Source organism: Conger conger, chromosome 2, assembly GCF_963514075.1.
Source record: "Conger conger chromosome 2, fConCon1.1, whole genome shotgun sequence".
Classification (NCBI taxonomy): Eukaryota; Metazoa; Chordata; class Actinopteri; order Anguilliformes; family Congridae; genus Conger; species Conger conger.
Genome location: NC_083761.1, coordinates 83501586 through 83520054, shown reverse-complemented (window position 1 = coordinate 83520054; position 18469 = coordinate 83501586). Strand labels below are relative to the sequence as shown.

The following is an 18469-nucleotide window of genomic DNA, read 5'->3' as shown; positions in this document are numbered from 1 at the left end:
CACCAGTAATAATGATCATGCGTTAAATTTAGAGTGAGTGTTCACACAGTTAGGCGGCACAGATGGTGCAGTGGGTAGCACTGCCGTCTCACACCAAGGAGGTCCTGGGTTCAGTCCAAAGACATGCAGGTTAGGCTGATTGCTGTTCAGGATAAACGGGTTCAGATAATGGATGGATGGATGGATGTTCACATAGTTATGGTCTTAATATTTGTAAAATCAGATGCATTCCATATAGAGTGTTGTCTTGTCTTTTTTACAATATATTCTCCTGACAAAAATACAAAATACCTTATAGAAAGAGACATTTATTTATTTTATTTTAAAATGTGTGTATTTTTGTGCTTATCTCAGGAGTAATATCAGGTTTGTCTCAGTATATTGTATATACAGTATATAAGTATTTCATAGATGATCCAAGAACAGACAGGTTTGTATCTGGGCCTTCTATTAGTATCTGTTTATTTACACATACAGATATTGTGCCGAGCAGATCTTTTTTAAATCAGTGGCAATAACTGACTATAGGCCTCTAAAATGTAGTAGTGAGGAGTGACTCAAGAGAATTTGAAAGGTGACCAAGAATTTCCAGCCACCTAATAGCATAAATGATGAGACATAAAGAAAAGAACACTTCAGTGATATTTATAACAGAAACCATGAGTTTCACTTCATATAGCAGAGTTAATTCCAGGGCTCTCTGCTGTAGCTCTGTGTGATAAAGGGGAAGAGGATTTTGTGCGGCTCTCCCCTCACTCTCTCTCACTGTGTGTCTCTGGCACAGTAATACACAGCAGTGTCTTCAGCTGTCAGGCTGCTCATGTGTAAATACAGCTTTAAAACTCTGGGGGTTGGAGGAAGGAGAAAAACAAGAGAAATTCAGAGGGTCAGAATATCCATTATAAGGAGCACTGCAGCCCCCTCCTGGAAAAGAATTAAAACAGCAGACAGCTTCCACAAACATTACTCTTGAAGTAAACAATAACAAAGCTAATGCGATAAATGTTAAGTTCACATAGCTATTGCATTCCGTTTTGATGGCTAAAAATGCACTTAACGGCTTTATTGCCTCATTATCAGTATACTATCCTGGTAGAAATGTCACTGCTGGAAAAAAGTAAAGTGAATGATTGAATGTTTTTGTGTATTGTTGTGCTTCTATGGGGACTAATGTCAGGTTTATCACAGTATATTGTTGTAAAAAATATATTTTATAGATGTATCAAGAACAGAATGGTTTCTGGAGCTTTTGTTCACGTACAGTGATGATCTGATCATTGAGAAATTGTCCTGAGTGGACTTCCTCGAGCACGGCTGATTAATTCAGACAGGCACATTTATCTTTAATAGGAGCTCTGCTGCCCCCACGTGGTGGATATTATAAACTGCACTTTCAGTCGCATAGCTTTGCTGTGGCATGAAGAATAAAATGTTAATATTGTGCTTATTGTACCCTCTAGCAAACAATTACAGGAGAAGAGGTAACAAATAAAAGGCTGTGGTTAGCTAATAGGCTCACACTGTTTAAATAGAGCAGTCAGAGCTGTAGACGGGGCTCAGATCATATCGCAGTTATGAGTTTTATCCATCATTACAGCCGTGTCTCTCTTCCATGGCTGATGACTGCATTACATTTACATTTACATTTTAGTCATTTGGCAGACGCTTTTAATCCAAAGCGACTTACAAGTGCATAGGTTCTACCACAAGTCAAAGCATCACATCCAGAACTAGGAAAATACACCTGGACTGCTGTTCTAAACATATAGTCGTCATCATAAGTGCAATTTTTTTTTTTTTTTTTTTTTTTGGGGGGGGGGGGGGGGGGCGGGGTTAGACAGGGATAGGGGTATCAGAAGGGGGGGGCGGGGTAAATCAGGAGGGAGGACTAAGGTAGAGTTTGAAGAGGTGTGTTTTGAGTCTGCGTCGAAATAGGGGGAGGGATTCTGCTGTCCTGACAGCGGTAGGCAAGTCATTCCACCACTGAGGAACCAGAACGGAAAACAGGCGTGAACGTGCAGCTCGACCGCCAGGTGCCCGTAGAGAGGGAACCGTAAGGCGACCAGAGCTGGCAGACCGGAGTGGTCTAGCTGGGGAGTAGGGAGTGATCGGGGATTGTATGTAATGTGGGGCAGTCCCCTTAGCAGCCTGAAATGCCAACACTAGGGCCTTGAATCGGATGCGTGCGGCAATAGGAAGCCAGTGGAGGCCACTGCATTATTATTCATAGTGAATCCAGGGAGTTTCCTGGCAGGTGAGGGTGGGAGAGTGGAGCGAGGAGCTCCCCAGTACTCAGGACATCACAAGTCACTCTAAGGAGAGTGTCCAACACAGACAGCATAGGACCACTCAGTACAGAAAGCACCCTGATATCCAGTGGTAAACACTGGACCCAGCATGTTTAACACTTACAAACAATTATACAACATTATTGTGGAAAGTGTCAGTAATAGGTTTTTGATTAAAATATTATGCAGTAATAAAGTTATGTATTACTATATATCACTCTGTATAAGAGCGTCTACAAATTGATTGGAATGGAATTGAGTGTATTTAATTTGTATCATAATTGCTGCTCATCAACCATAGTCATTGTGTTCAAAGGCTTCAAAATACAATTTTCTTATTGAACAAAATGCATTTAATAGATTTATTTTCTCAAATGTGTGATGACTGATTCATAGAACTCATCAGGGTAGGTTTTTGTACAGCTCTAGCGTTGTTTTGCTGCACTGTGTGTTTCGTGCACAGTAATACACAGCTGTGTCCTCAGCCTGCAGGCTGCTCCCTTGTAACGACACTGTGCTGCTGGAGGTATCTCTGTAGATGGTGAACTTGCTCTTCAGTGAATCTTTGTAAAAGATTTTTCCATTGCCACAGACACGTCCAACCCACTCCAGAGCTTTCCCTGCAGGCTGTCGGATACAGTTTGTACAGTAGCTGCTATCAGTCAGGGAATACCCAGACACTTTACAGGAGATGGTCAGAGAGTGTCCTGGAGTTACAAACATAGAGCCTGGCTGTGTGAGTTCAACACAGTGACCATCTGTGGAGAAATAAATAAGAAAGATATGTATCTCATTAAGCAATATAATCATAGAAATAAATAGAAAACATGAAGAAAAAATATATGTATATATTTAATATTTACATAAGATTGAAAGTAAGAAAAACTGGAAAACATCACCAAATAATTGTATTTCAAAATAAAAAATCTTAATACAGCATGGTCACTTACAAGATAAAGTTCCCAGCAACACTGCTAATGCTACAGTGGCTCCCATTGTCACACACAGATCTCTCTCTCTCTGTCTTACAGGTGATGCTCCTGTGCTGGGAGGAGAATTCTCAGGGGCTTTTATAGGAAATACTGTGGGCTGAATTTGTTTAAATCTCTGGGGGTTGGAGGATGGAGAAAAACAAGATAAATTCAATGGGCCAGAATATCTATAATAAGGAGCACTGCTGCCCCCTCCTGGCGGAGAATAAGTTCAGCATATCAGCAAGCTGCTCAAGTTTTATTTATGAGCTACAGATTTACCAAGAAGCTTGTATCTGGACTTTTTGTGTCCAATGAAAATGTACTTATTTACAGTCCCCCCTTACCCCAAAGAGTATAGATTACTCCACATTTCTCTGAAATGTACATCCCAATAAAGTATTCCAAAAACTATTTTCCCCTTATTTTCAGTACATTATCCTGGAAATAAATCTAATGCAGAAAAACAAATGTAAATGATGAATGTTCAATGATGTATGTTCATGGTTTCATGAATAACACAGATTATTTTAGTGTAATAATGGTTTTCAGATGTGACAAAGAGCAGGAAGGGTTTTATCTGGAACCTTTGTCAGTGTAAGAGTGGTAATGTGCATTTTTACATTTACTGAAGTGGTCCTCTACCTCATTGACAGTAATAAGAAATATTGTGCCATGAAGCCAATTCAGTTGAAACAAATATTAAAGCAGCCTGCTTATTTATATTTTGGAGTAAATAATTGAGTGTGTTGAACATAAGAGACAGAGGACCATTTGGGAAATATTTATGCAAGATTTAAATATTTTTTTAAATATACTTGTGAGGTTGGTGTAAGTTTGACACGTTTCTGGGAATGTACGTTTTCTCTGACTCATCGTCATGATCACAATGATCACAAACCGAATACTGTAGAGGCTCAACAGCCTTACAGCCTGCAGATTAGCAGGTGACTCTAAAAGGTATATAAATGATGGCCAAGAATTAACCAGCATCTATTAGCATGAATTAGGCCCAAAGACCAGAACACTTCAGTGATATTTATAACAGAAATCCTGAGTTTCACTTCATACAGCAGGGTTCATTCCAGGGCTCTCTGCTGTGGCTCTGTGTGATAAAGTGGAAGAGGTTTTTGTGCGGCTCTCCCCTCACTCTCTCTCACTGTGGGTCTCTGGCACAGTAATACACAGCAGTGTCTTCAGCTGTCAGGCTGTTCATCTGTAAATACAGCTGGTTCTTGCTGTTGTGTCTGGTGATGGTGAATCTTCCTTGAACAGACTGGGAATAGTAGATGCTACCACTGCCAGAGCTAATATAGGCAATCCACTCCAGTGCCTTCCCAGGAGCCTGTCTGATCCAGGCCATCCCAGAGCTGCTGAATGTGAACCCAGAGGCTGTACAGGTCAGTTTGTGGGATTCTCCAGGCTTTTTAACTGCTGGTTCAGACTCAGTCAGTGTCTGACCTTCAACACCTGTGAAATGAAGAATGACATAGATATGACAATTTACAACCTCGCAAATACAATTGCAGTGAAAATGAAATGAATGGGAAATTAAAACATACTTGTAAAGAACACTGTAATCAGAAGCAGGCTGGTTATAACGGTCATGGTGAAAGTCTTTGACTGCAGTCTGTGATGATAGTCCTACAGTCAGTCTCCAACAACGGTCCCTCCTCCCTCAGTGCAGAGAGGTAAATGTAGAAGGAAGAGCTCAGAGTTTGCATCAACTCCTCCTCACTGGGTGGGCAGATCTCACACTGTTTAAATAGAGCAGTCAGAGCTGTAGACGGGGCTCAGATCATATAGCAGTTATGAGTATTATCCATCATTACAGCCGTGTGTCTCTCTTCCATGGCTGATGACTGCATTATTATTCATAGTGAATCCAGGGAGTTTCCTGGCAGGTGAGGGTGGGAGAGTGGAGCCAGGAGCTCCCCAGTACTCAGTACATCACAAGTCACTCTAATGAGAGTGTCCAGCACAGACAGCATAGGACCACACAGTATAGAAAACATTAGAAACCTTATTCCACCAACATTATTGTGGAACTTGGATTAAAATTTCATATTAATTAATACTTACTCTAAGTTCCTATGAATGAACTACAGAATTATATGATCTGGTCAGTTCTGAAATGCAGTGATTGAGTTATTTATCGCTGGATATCATTGTCCATAAGAGCATCTACAAAGTGATTGTAATGTAATTGAATGTATTTAATTTCTGTCGTAATTAGATAACCACCACACTACAGGGGGTGGCCTTCATTGTGTTCAGTGGCTTCAAAGCATAATCTTCTTATTCATGGGAATGCATTTAATAGATTTTTTTTCTCAAAGGTATTGTGAATGTGAAAGGTATAGTTGGGATTGGGTGTTTTTTTACGTACTTATGAATTATTCCACATTATGATATTATGGTGTGTTTTACTGCAGAACTCATCAGGGTGGGTTTTTGTACAGCCCTGCTGTAGCTTTGCTGCACTGTGACTCTCGGGCACAGTAATACACAGCTGTGTCTCCAGTCTGCAGGCTGCTCCCTTGTAAAGACACAGTGTTACTGGATGTGTCTCTGGAGATGGAGAAATATTCATTTTCCATTCATTTTTGTATTAAATTTTTAACAAGTAATATATTACTGTCAGCAATTGACTCATTTTAACAAAAAAACTTCAGAAGCAAGGGGCCAACCAAAGTCTGCAGAAGAACTGTGGCAACTTTTCCAACATGCTTGGAACAACCTCCTGTTATGTTCCTGTGTTCTGTGTGTTAGTGTATCATTGTTTAGTATTATTCATTCTTGTAATTTATCATTTTTCATATTTCATGTCTGGGTCTGTTTATTTTGATTAGTCTTTGCACTCGTCTGAATGTTTTCCAGTCGAGTCACTCCCCTGTCCGAGTGCCCCACTATTCAGGTGTTTACGGTATTTTCAGGTTTCCAGTTAATTTCTCACTCGCGTTTCTTACTTCCTGCTTTGTCTTGGTAGTTAAATGCTGTAAAGCACTATTCTTACAAACCACTACTAATCTAGGTTTTGTACAGTACTAATCCGATTAATACACTTACTGTCTATCTAACTAACTAACTAACAATCACTTTTATTGGGTAGTTTAGAAATATTCATGTAACTAACTCACTAACGCTATCTCTTAGCATTTCTGCGCTGTTCTATTACTCCGCCTCCCTATGCTATCCCTTATTACTCGTTTGTTTCAGCGAAGTGTTCGCACCTGTCTCTTAACTATCACAACGTCTTCAATCTATGCATTGTCTACTCTCTAGTCCAGAGCCGTTTGTTTTACATGTGTGTCTTTGTGAATCCAGCCCACGTTTTCGTTTTCCCCCTCGTTATTGTCCTATTACCCTTTCATGTGTTTCACCTGATGTTCATTTGTTAGACCGCCCTCACTCCCATGCCCCGCCTAGTTTGTCTCATTTCCCTGTGTATTTATACCTGTCCTTTTCAGTCGCACGGCGCTAGTTCGTCTTGTCCTGTTCTGTTCCCGAGCCCTTGATTCTGTCCCCCAGTTCTAGCCCCCTTGCCCTTGCCCTTGCCCTTGCCCTTGCCCTTGCCCTTGCCCTTGCCCTTGCCCTTGCCCTTGCCCTTGCCCTTGCCCTTGCCCTTGCCCTTCTGGTTATCTGGTGTTCTGGTTTTTGACCCCTGCCTGCTTCCTTGGACTCTCTTTGTGTTTTGGATTTTTGTACCTCTGCCTGTTTGGACTGACCCCCTGGATTTGGACCGTGGCTTGTTTTTTGACTATGCTCTGTCTGCCCCTGCTGTATTAAAACCTGCCATTTTTCTGCATCCCTGTCTGCTACTGGTTCCTCTGTTCCCCCCGGCATAACACCTCCCTGCTGATTGTCTTATAGAATTGCAGGACAGCATTGGCTATCTCAGGGAAGTGATGTAGTTTTAATGCCAAAGGGTGGTCACAAAAACTATTGATTTGATTCAGTTTTTAACTATTCTGCCAAATTATAAAAATGTAATGTAACATGTATAGTACGTTTATTTAGGACCTTTCATTGAATTATTTTTGAAAGAATCTTATCTGTACAGAATGTTATACAGGTGCATAAGACTTTTGCACAGTACTGTACATACCAATTAAATATTCCCAATTTCCCCTTACTTTCAGTACATTATCCTGGAAATAAATGTAATCCTGAAAAACAAATGTAAATACTGGCAGATTTCATGTTTCCTTGAATAACACAGACGTTTTTAGTATGAAATGTGTTGTGTTAATGGTTTGCAAATATGATATGACAAAGAACAGGAAAGTTTTGTCGAGGACCCGGCCCTAGGCCCCCCTGATGAGAGATTGACGGGGGATGGGTTAGAAAGGAATGCATTGTTAACCCCTCGCACACGCCATCGAGGTGGTAGTAAGAACGCCCGTAAGAAGAAAAATATGTGGTTCAGAGAATGAGCAGCCATACTTGTCAGTAGAGGAGTCTGAAGTCGGGGGACTTAGATTTAGGGTTTTAAGGAGCAAGGTTAAAGTTCTGACTGAGAATACCCCAACCCTACAGGGGAGGGGCACAATGCCCGGCTAAAGAAAAACAAAAATAAGGAAAACGGAAGGGATGTCAATACCGAAAGAAAATGAATGATTAATGGCGGATGATTTACACTCAGCTATTGGCTGGATGTCCTTTGTAGATCCCTTAAGGCGCCACAAAAAGGGGCACCTGAAGAGGGTGTTGGGATGGTGGCAGGCTTTAACGTCTGGCTTGCATGAAATCAAAGTTTGGAGGAAGTCAAGGAGAGATTATGAAACTGACACAGACACCAGTGATGAATAGGTTCATTAAAAACAACATAAGGGCTAGTGTTTTTCCACTCATATATTAAGATGGGGGAAATTCCCAAACCAGAGGGGCCCATGACATAAAATATTGGGGACAGTTCTTTTGAGGTATGAGAAAATGACAATTGGAAAAACAGAAATAATTAATATGATCATTAAAAACAGGTTATATAAAAGATAAATGTCTTCCCGCTTGACATAATGGGGGCATTTCTTATCAAAAAAGGTACACTTTTGTATGCAAAAAAGATATATAAGGGATAAGTTTTTAGACCTTAGAGCAGGATCCCAGAATTTGGCTTCAGAAGATATCTACGAGCTGGTGAAGAGAGAGCAACACAAGACAGCTGTAGTCAAGCTGGAGTGGCGCGCTCCCTCTGCGCGCCACTCCAGGATATGGATATGGAGAGAGGAGTGATGTACGCGGTGCGGACTCAGCCCAAGAGTTGTGGCAGCGGGACTGATGTCGAAGAGGTGTTCACGCGCATCCCTCATCATACAGAAAAGCTGGTGAAAGAGTTAAAGGGCTTTTACAACATGCTTGGAGCCGTGAACTGCACCTGGAGGCCAACAGACGTGACGCGGGGTTCCTCCACGCTACAGAACACCTTCCTGCTGGACCCACGCAAGAACCTGAAGCCTCCCCCCCTAACCTCAGTGTCAGTGAGGAGAGGCATATGCTGCGGCTGCACTGCAAAACCCCCGACGTGTTCGAAGAAATACCAGTGCACATCCCAGACAACAGGCAGGAGAAGTACGAAGTGCAAAGTCACGTCTTTCGAAAGTCTGGGTCCTGATCCTGCCCCAGATTCCCAAACCAATGCAGCTGTTCAAAGAGCTCATCAACAGCAAGGAGGAAGGATCAAATCCCGCAGAAAACGAGATGGCTATATTTAGGGCATGAGTGGTAATTATAATCTATATTACTTGTAGAAGTAGGAAAAGTAATACATAGAAGTAATACATTATAAGTTTCCTTTTATTTTTATGTCTTTTATTTTTTAGATACTATATACGATATAAATAAGTAGTAGACTTTAGGGGTGTTCGTACCCATTGTATTAATGGAAGTTCAGTAGCTTTTATCTCCGTGAAGGGGGAGCCATAAGATAAGGTAAAGGCCAAAGAGGAGGATGGATATTGGAGGGGTGTACCTTGATTTTTAAACATCGTGGTGGAAAGGTAATTTAGAAAGAGCTAAGAGGGGTATATGTAACTTGCATGTGATTAGCAAACTGCAAAAGATGATATGTACACTGTAATCTGTATAACTCTATTCTTTTGATTGATTATAATAAAGTATATCTTACTATAATCATATGTGATAAAGAGTCTTTAGAGGAATACATTGAATACAGGACATCGATTACCAGATTTGCATCACACCCTTCACTTCGAGACTGGGCTGGAAGTTCAGTAGAACTTACCAGGGCTCCAGGACGTTCGGAGTACTTGAGTTCGTCCCCGAGACACCTCATTGTGAGGTACTGCTCGTGGGAACTTGAGGTCTGAGCTCGGCAAGGGGTCCGTGGCTCACGACAGTTTACATCTGGACCTTTTGTAAGAGTGGTAAAGTTTCCATTTACATATGTGGTCCTCTTTCACCTCAATGACAGTAATAAGTAATATTGTGCCATTAAGCCAACACAGTTTAAACAAATATGAACACCCTGCTTGTTTATATTTTACAGTAAATTAACATATAGTGTGGTGTGTTGAACATAAGAGACAGTGGACCATTTGGGAAACATTTATGCAATGTTTATTGGATTTTTAAAGAGGTTGGTGTAAGTATGTTTCTGTGAATGTAAGTTTTTGAATATATGTTGAATATAACTTTGAAACTTTTGAATATAATATAGTCATGAAAGAACAGCAATACAGTCTGCTGGTTAGCAGGTGACTCTGAAGGGTATTTAATGTCCAAGAATTATCATGCATCAAATAGTATGAATGAAAACAAAAGAACAAAACACTTCAGTGATATTTATAACAGAAAGTTTCACTTCATACAGCAGAGTTCATTCCAGGGCTCTCTGCTGTAGCTCTGTGTGATAAAGGGGAAAAGGTTTTTGTGCGGCTCTCCCCTCACTCTCTCTCACTGTGTGTCTCTGGCACAATAATACACAGCAGTGTCTTCAGCTGTCAGGCTGTTCATCTGTAAATACAGCTTGCTGTTGGAGTCGTCTCTGGAGATGGTGAATCTTCCTTGAACAGACAGGGCATAATATCTAGTGCTGCTATGCTGATATCCCAACCACTCCAGTCCCCTGCCAGGAGCCTGTCTGCTCCAGCCCATCCAGTAGCTGCTGAATGTGAACCCAGAGGCTGTACAGTTCAGTGTGTGAGAGTCTCCAGGTCTCTTTACCACCGCTTCAGATTCTGTCAGGACAATCTCACACTGAACACCTGTAATTAAAATAAAAATGAGATTTTATCTGTAGAACATGGAAGAGGCAGAGAGAAAAGGAGAGAGAGAGAGAGAGAGAGAGAGAGAGATCACACCTGACAACACCGCCACTCCCGCTGCCCTCTCATCCTCCTTCTCCTTCTCGCACACTCCCCGGCCTTCCGGCCGTGGCGGTGGTACTGGTCTTTTAATTTCCCCCTCATGGAAATTCTCTGTTCTCCCCCTCTTTGACCTGTCCATATCCACTTTTGAATTCCATTCTGTTGCAGTATCCTACCCTACTAACCTTTTCATTGCAGTTATCTACCATCCTCCAGGGCCCCTGGGAAACTTCCTTGATGAGCTAAACACCCTTCTCAGCTCCTTCCCTGAGGATGGCACCCCACTGATTCTCCTTGGAGACTTCAACATCCACCTAGAAGCCTCCCAGTCTGCTGCATTCCTACCGCTAATCCACTCCTTCGGCCTCTCCCTGCAACACTCTCCTCCAACCCACAAGGCGGGCAATGTCCTAGACCTTGTCTTTGTGAGGAACTGCTCATGCTCCGATTTCACGGTTACCCCTCTGCATACATCTGATCACCACTTCATCTCATTCTCCCTCCCTCTTCCTCCCCATCCTCCTCCCCCTCCTCCCACCCACACTTCCTCAGCCCGCCGTAACCTCCGCTCCCTCTCACCCTCTTCCTTTGCTAGCACCGTCACCGCCTCACTCCCCCCTCTCGAATCCTTCTCCAAACTCCCCGCTGACTCTGCATCTGCCACCCTCCTTTCATCTCTCCCCTCCGCCTTTGACTCTCTCTGTCCCCCTGTCTCAAAGCCACCTCGCACATCCCCTCCCTGTCCTTGGATATCTGACACCCTCCGTACCTCCAGGGCCAGCCTCCGCGCAGCGGAGAGGAAGTGGGGGAAATCCAGAGACGCTTCAGACCTCATGACTTACCAGTCTCTCCTGGCGGCATTCTCTTCCGATGTCACTGCCGCCAAAGCAAAATACTATCAAACACAAATTCAGAACTCCGCTTCTAACCCCCGGAAACTTTTCTCCATTTTCTCCTCTCTCCTCAACACACCGCCTCCTCCTCCTCAGTCCTCCTTCACTGCTGATGACTTTGCTGATTTCTTCGATGAGAAGGTCACAGTCATCCGCAGATCCTTTACAACCACCGCCCCCCTTACTGTGCCCTTCCCCCCCTCTAGGCCCATCCCTTCCTTTTCCACTTTCACCCCCCTTAAAGACTCTGATGTTTCTCAACTCCTGCTCTGCCACCGCCCTACAACCTGTCCCCTTGACCCTATCCCCTCTTCTCTTCTCCAAACTATCACACCTGACATTCTCCCATTTGTCACCTCCCTTGTCAACTCCTCCCTGTCTTCCGGCTGTTTTCCGGCATCCTCCAAGAGGGCCCACATCACTCCGCTGCTAAAAAAGCCTACCCTGGATCCCTCCATCATCCAGAACTACCGCCCGGTATCTCTTCTTCCTTTCCTTTCTAAAACTATAGAACGAGCCGCTTCTACTCAACTTTCTTCCTTCTTTTCTAACAACAACCTGCTAGACCCCCATCAGTCTGGCTTCAGATCAGGCCACTCGACAGAGACTGCGCTCCTCTCCGTCAGTGAGTCACTCCATGCCGCACGAGCAGCCTCCCTCTCCTCTGTTCTCATTCTTCTAGATCTCTCTGCTGCCTTCGACACTGTGGATCACTCCATCCTCCTGTCTGCCCTGTCAGCAACGGGCATCTGTGGCACAGCCCTGGACTGGATTGAGTCCTACCTCTCTGGTCGCTCCTTCCAGGTTGCCTGGGCTGGTTCGGTATCGACACCTCGGCCCCTCGCCACAGGTGTTCCCCAGGGCTCAGTCCTTGGCCCACTTCTTTTTTCTCTTTACACTCGCTCCCTTGGCCCTGTGATCACTGCACATGGGCTATCCTACCACTGCTACGCGGACGATACCCAACTCTTCGTCTCGTTCCCGCCGTCTGATACGCAGGTTTCAGCCCGTATCTCTGCTTGCCTGAGGGACATCCAGAGCTGGATGGACAACCACCATCTAAAGCTCAACCCAGGTAAAACTGAAATGATATTCATCCCTGCTAATACCTCTCCCCATCTGGATCTCTCCATTTCCCTCGGGGATACCACACTCACGCCGTCACCCAGTGCAAGGAACCTCGGCGTGGTGATGGACAGCAGACTGTCCCTTTCCGAGAACATTGCGGCGATGACCCGATCTTGCAGGTTCTTCCTATACAACATACGGAGAATCCGCCCCTTTCTCACCCCCTACTCAACCCAGCTCCTGGTCCAAGCGATGGTTCTGTCCCGCCTGGACTACTGCAATTCCCTCTTGGCTGGCCTCCCAGCGTCCGCCATCAGACCCCTCCAACTCATCCAGAATGCAGCAGCTCGTCTAGTCTTCAACCTTCCCAAATACTCACACGTCACCCCCCTGCTTACTTCCCTCCACTGGCTGCCTGTCATGGCTCGCATCAAATTCAAAACATTGGTGCTAGCCTTCCAAGCAGTTAAAGGGTCTTCCCCAGCTTATCTGCAAAAAATCATCAGACCCTACACCCCTGCCAGACCTCTTCGTTCAGCCTCCACAGGCCGCTTGGCACCTCCCCCTCTCCGAACCTCCACCTCACGCTCACGACTACTGTCTGTTCTGGCTCCACGGTGGTGGAACGAACTCCCCGTTGAGGTCAGAACTATAGAATCTCTCCCCACCTTCAAGCGCAAGCTGAAGACACACCTCTTCAAGCAGCCCCTCTCCCCATCCCTCCCTACCTCCCTGTGAACCTTAATTATCTCTGTGACTTGCTTTGTGTATCGGTATTTTTAGTTGGCTAGGTAAGCAGTGTTTGGATAGTTAACTTTGGTCACTTTTGCTGTTTGTTTGTTTGTTGAAAAAATAAAAAAAAATAAAAAAAATGGCCCTTGTCCTTATCTTTGTTGTACAGGTAGCAGTTGAAATTGTACTTCCCTCTAGGGTCTTTCAGCGAACTTATCCCTGGTTATGGGTATGCACTTTGTTGTACATCACTCTGGATAAGAGCGTCTGCCAAATGCCAATAATGTAATGTAATGAGAGAGAGAGAGAGAGAGAGAGAGAGAGAGAGAGAGAGAGAGAGAGAGAGAGACCTGAGAGAGTGAGGAGCAGCAGGGCTGGTAGGAGCTTCATGGCTGCAGGAGAGAAGGAGGAGTGCTGAGTTAAAGTACAGACTGAGTCCCACTGACTGCTGCTCTGCTTCTCACACTGACACTGGCTCCATTTAAAGCTGTGGGAGGTTTGCACTGCACCCTCCTCTAGGGGAGGGCAGAGTGAGGGCTGCTGCTGATCACACTCACTCCAGTGTAGAAGCAGCAGCACAGCGAACTCACAGGTGCTGCACAGAAACATAGTGTTCATCACATTCAGTACAACACACATTCATTTCTGTAATCCTACACAGAAACATTGTGTTCATCACATTCAGTACAACACACATTCATTTCTGTAACCCTGCACAGAAACATAGTGTTCATCACATTCAGTACAACACACATTCATTTCTGAAACCCTGCACAGAAACATAGTGTTCATCACATTCAGTACAACACACATTCATTTCTGTAACCCTGCACAGAAACATATTGTTCATCACATTCAGTACAACACACATTCATTTCTGTAACCCTGCACAGAAACACAGTGTTCATCACATTCAGTACAACACACATTCATTTCTGTAACCCTGCACAGAAATGTAGTGTACATCTTGTCATTAATAGTTATATTAAGATTTACAGTTATAATGAGTGAATAAACATTAAAAAAGTTAATTATTTATGAAACATTTAAAAGGCAATATCAGTCATTAAGTAATCTTGTGGGTTGATTCCTGCAAAAGAAAGAGTGCATACTGGATATTTTTGACACATTTAAAGACAATTTATAATGAGGGAATTTATAATGACCATAAAGGTTCAAGTACAAAACAGGAATGAAATCAGTTTGGCCAGCTCACGAAGAAATTGTTGATTCAGCAGAGTCAAAATACAACAGAAGAATCATGTTCAAAGAAGAGTTCAGTTGACTGAGTCATCTCTGAGATAGAGTCAGACCAGAAGAGTTAAAACAGGATGCAGCCGTTTTAGATCTCCAAAGCAAAGAAAATTCATTTCTGAAATGATTCTTATACTTGTTCTTTTCTCTCCTTTGATAATAAAAATGAGAGAGTTTGAACATTTCAAAGGTAAAACCTGAGTCAGGGAAACATAGTGCAATTTAATTTTGGGGAAAATTATTTTGAATTATATTTAGGAGCCAGAAGTTGTTTTTGATTAGAAAGTGTTGGAACATTAATCTAAATCGACAGTATAACATTAGGACACGTTGCACTAAATTCAGAGATCTCAAACTCAAATCCTGGAGCGACGCAGTGTCTGTTGGTTTTTTATGTTTTCCTACACTTACATGTTTAATTTAAGTCTCTGATTGGAGGGAGTCTGCACACCTTTTTTCAAGACCAAAATTGGCTGCTGATTGAGAGGAAATCACAAAAACCAGCAGAGACTGCAGACCTCCAGCACTGGAGTTTGAGGCCCCTGCACTGAGAGGTGAGTTTTAGGATGGGGTGTGCAACCATGTTCTTACTGATGGACTGCCAACCCCCTCTCTTATTGATTATCTCAATCTGCCTATGTATGTTCTTTTATTGAAAAGCTGAAGAAAATCTTGAATGACTGCTCTGAGGTGCCTGTATGAAGCTGTTTCTCAGGGTGTGGTCTAAAGGCCTGCAGGTGTTGATACATCAATTCTCTGGGGCATTCACAGGAAATACTGTGGGCTGAATTTGTTTAAATCTCTGGGGGTTGGAGGAAGGAGAAAAACAAGATAAATTGAGAGGGTCAGTAGATCAGTAACAAAGCGAATGGGGTGAATTCAGAATTAATGTTCATGTAGTTATGATTTGAATATTAAAATGGATTTAATAGATATTGTAAGGGTCATTTTCGTAACTGATTCTTAATTGACAATGTGTGTTAACATAATGACAATCACTTGATTAAAAATAACCTTTTATTTTAAATCCTTGTTACGATTAGAACACTTCATGAATTAAGTGCTTAATGTCTCTGCTTCTCCTAGAAGAGGGTAGCTAGCTCTGCTTCTCCTAGAAGAGGGTAGCTAGCACATTCCGGTCTTACAGCAAGGTCAACAAGGGTTAATCAGAAGACAAAATACTGATAAATCTTAGTGGCCAGCTTCATATATTTTGGTTTTGGTAAAGCCCCCCCTTCTGGGAGAAAGTATTGGAAACTGGATACAAGTCTTACTATGTCTGATTCAGATCAGAAAGCTGGTAAGCTTTCTCACTTTCTGTTATTTCTTTGCAAATAGATACGAAAGTTAAACTCAAGCATTGCTATTGTTGTTTATACTGGGATGTCTTTCATCAGACGAAGCGCACCTGTGAAATGTTAAAAAGGGCATTTTTCCCTCACAATATTTTTCTCAAATGTATGGTGAATAGTGTAAAGGGTAGGTGTATAGGGTAGGGATGTGCCGTTTTCTTTAAATGTACTTAATAAGTATTCCACATTATGGTATTATGGTATGTGTTTTCCTGCAGAACTCATCAGGGTGGGTTTTTGTACAGCCCTGCTGTAGCTTTGCTGCACTGTGTGTTTCTGGCACAGTAATACACAGCTGTGTCTCCAGTCTGCAGGCTGCTCCCTTGTAAAGACACTGTGCTGCTGGAGGTGTCTCTGGAGATGGTGAACTTGCTCTTTAATGAATCTTTATAATCAGTGCCTCCAGCATAACCTATATACCCAATCCACTCCAGAGCATTCCCTGCAGGCTGTCGGACCCAGTGTGTAGCATAGCTGCTATCAGTCAGGGAATACCCAGAGACTTTACAGTTGATGGTCAGAGAGTGTCCTGGTGTTACTACCATAGAGCCTGGCTGTGTGAGTTCAACACCTTGACTGTCTGTGGAGACAGAAATAAGAAAAAGGTTTGTGAGTATATGATAAAATAATATAATTAATGAAATAAACAGAAAAACTGTCATAAATTATTTATTTTAAATTATTAAAATAAAGCTTTTAAAAATGTTTGAGAATAATCTCATGTAAAATATAGAATCTTGATAAAGCTTGCCCACTTACAGGATAAAGTTCCCAGCAACACTGCGAATGCTACAATAGCTCCCATTGTCAACCACAGATCTCACTCTCTGCTCCTGAGTTGGGAGGAGAGTTCTCTGGGGCTTTTATAGGAAATAATGTGGGCTGAATTTGTTTAAATCTCTAGGGGTTGGAGGAAGGGGAAAAACAAGATAAATTCAGAGGGTCAGAATATCCATTATAGGAGCACTGCTGCCCCCTCCAGGAGGAGAATTAAAACAGCAGACTGCTTCCACCAGCATTACTCCGGAATTTACACCAGTAACTGTAATGATCGATTCATTATATTGTTCCAGAATTAAAGCTCATGTAGTTATGACACATATTTCTACACACTGGAATACATTCCACTTAGGTCACAAAAATGTGTCTTGTCTTTCATCTGGACTCTGAGTCTGAACTAAAGTTTGAATTGAATTGAATTGAATTGAATTGAATAAACAATGCCATTGGGTGCATATCATAACCACATGATTCATTGTTTGTCGCTCTAGATAAGAGCGTCTGCTAAATGCCTGTTACATTACATTACATTACATGGCATTTAGCAGACGCTCTTATCCAGAGCAACGTACAACGAAGTGCAGTTCAAACACAAGTACAAGTGCGAAGAGGACCTGAGAGGACAGTACAGTTCCGAGTCCTAGTGTAATCAGAACCCTTGAAGAGTACAATGAACTTCCAAACTAGCATACCACAGTTGACAGCTAGAATACCCCGAGTACAACAATACAATAGCTAATAAAAATAAAAAAAACAATATCTATACAAGTAACAATATCTATACAATCTATACATAAGTGCCATTACAGTCAATGGCACATATAAGGCTAATCATGGTGGTGAGTTAGGGAGGGAAAGGTGTAGCCTGAAGAGATCAGTCATCAGTCTGCGCTTGAAGGAGGTCAGAGACTCTGCCATTCTGACATCCACCCGGAGGTCGTTCCACCACCGTGAGACCAAGCCCTGTTCAGGATAAGCGGGTTAAGATAATAGATGGATGGATGGATGACTGTATGTTTAGAACGGCACTTCATGTGAATTTTACGAGTTATGGATGTTTTGCTTTAACTTGTGGAAGAACCTATGCACTTGTAAGTCGCTTTGGATAAAAAGCGTCTCCCAAATGACTAAAATGTAAATGTATGGTTGAAAGTTCTTAATGTAGAAATGTGTATAAAATAACCCACACAAATGTTCTACCCAACTTTTATATGAATCTTTCATTGAAAAACAGCATTGTTATTTTATCAATTCATTAGATCCAGTTCTCTGCTGTGGCTCTGTGTGATAAAGGGGAAGAGGTTTTTGTGCGGCTCTCCCCTCACTCTCTCACTGTGACTCTCTGGCACAGTAATACACAGCAGTGTCTTCAGCTGTCAGGCTGCTCATCTGTAAATACAGCTTGCTGTTGGAGTCGTCTCTGGAGATGGTGAATCTTCCCTGAACAGACTGGGCATAATAACTCGAGCTGTTATACTGAGATCCCAACCACTCCAGTACCTTCCCAGGAGCCTGTCTGATCCAGCCCATCCAGTTGCTGCTGAGTGTGAACCCAGAGGCTGTACAGGTCAATGTGTGTGAGTCTCCTGGTCTCTTTACCACCGCTTCAGATTCTGTCAGGACGATCTCACCCTGAACACCTGTAATTAAAAAATTGAGATTTTAGCTGTGGAACATGGAAGAAGCAGAGAGAAAATGGGACAGAGCGAGAGTGCGAGAGAGAGAGAGAGAGAGAGAGAGAGAGAGACCTGAGAGAGTGAGAGCTGTGAGGAGCAGCAGGGCTGGTAGGAGCTTCATGGCTGC

General features: G+C 42.9%; 1 protein-coding gene across 1 annotated transcript; it reads right to left on the bottom strand.

The window, feature by feature from the left end:
* Positions 1 to 10195: 10195 nt before the first annotated feature.
* LOC133121385 (uncharacterized) lies at positions 10196 to 18463 on the bottom strand (the record flags this gene model as incomplete). The annotated part of the gene is made up of 4 exons (XM_061230573.1): positions 18415 to 18463; positions 18014 to 18306; positions 10582 to 10711; positions 10196 to 10485 (listed from the first exon to the last, which is right to left on the bottom strand). Coding segments are annotated over exons 1-4 (762 nt in total), but the record flags the coding sequence as incomplete, so codon positions are not given.
* Positions 18464 to 18469: the final 6 nt, after the last annotated feature.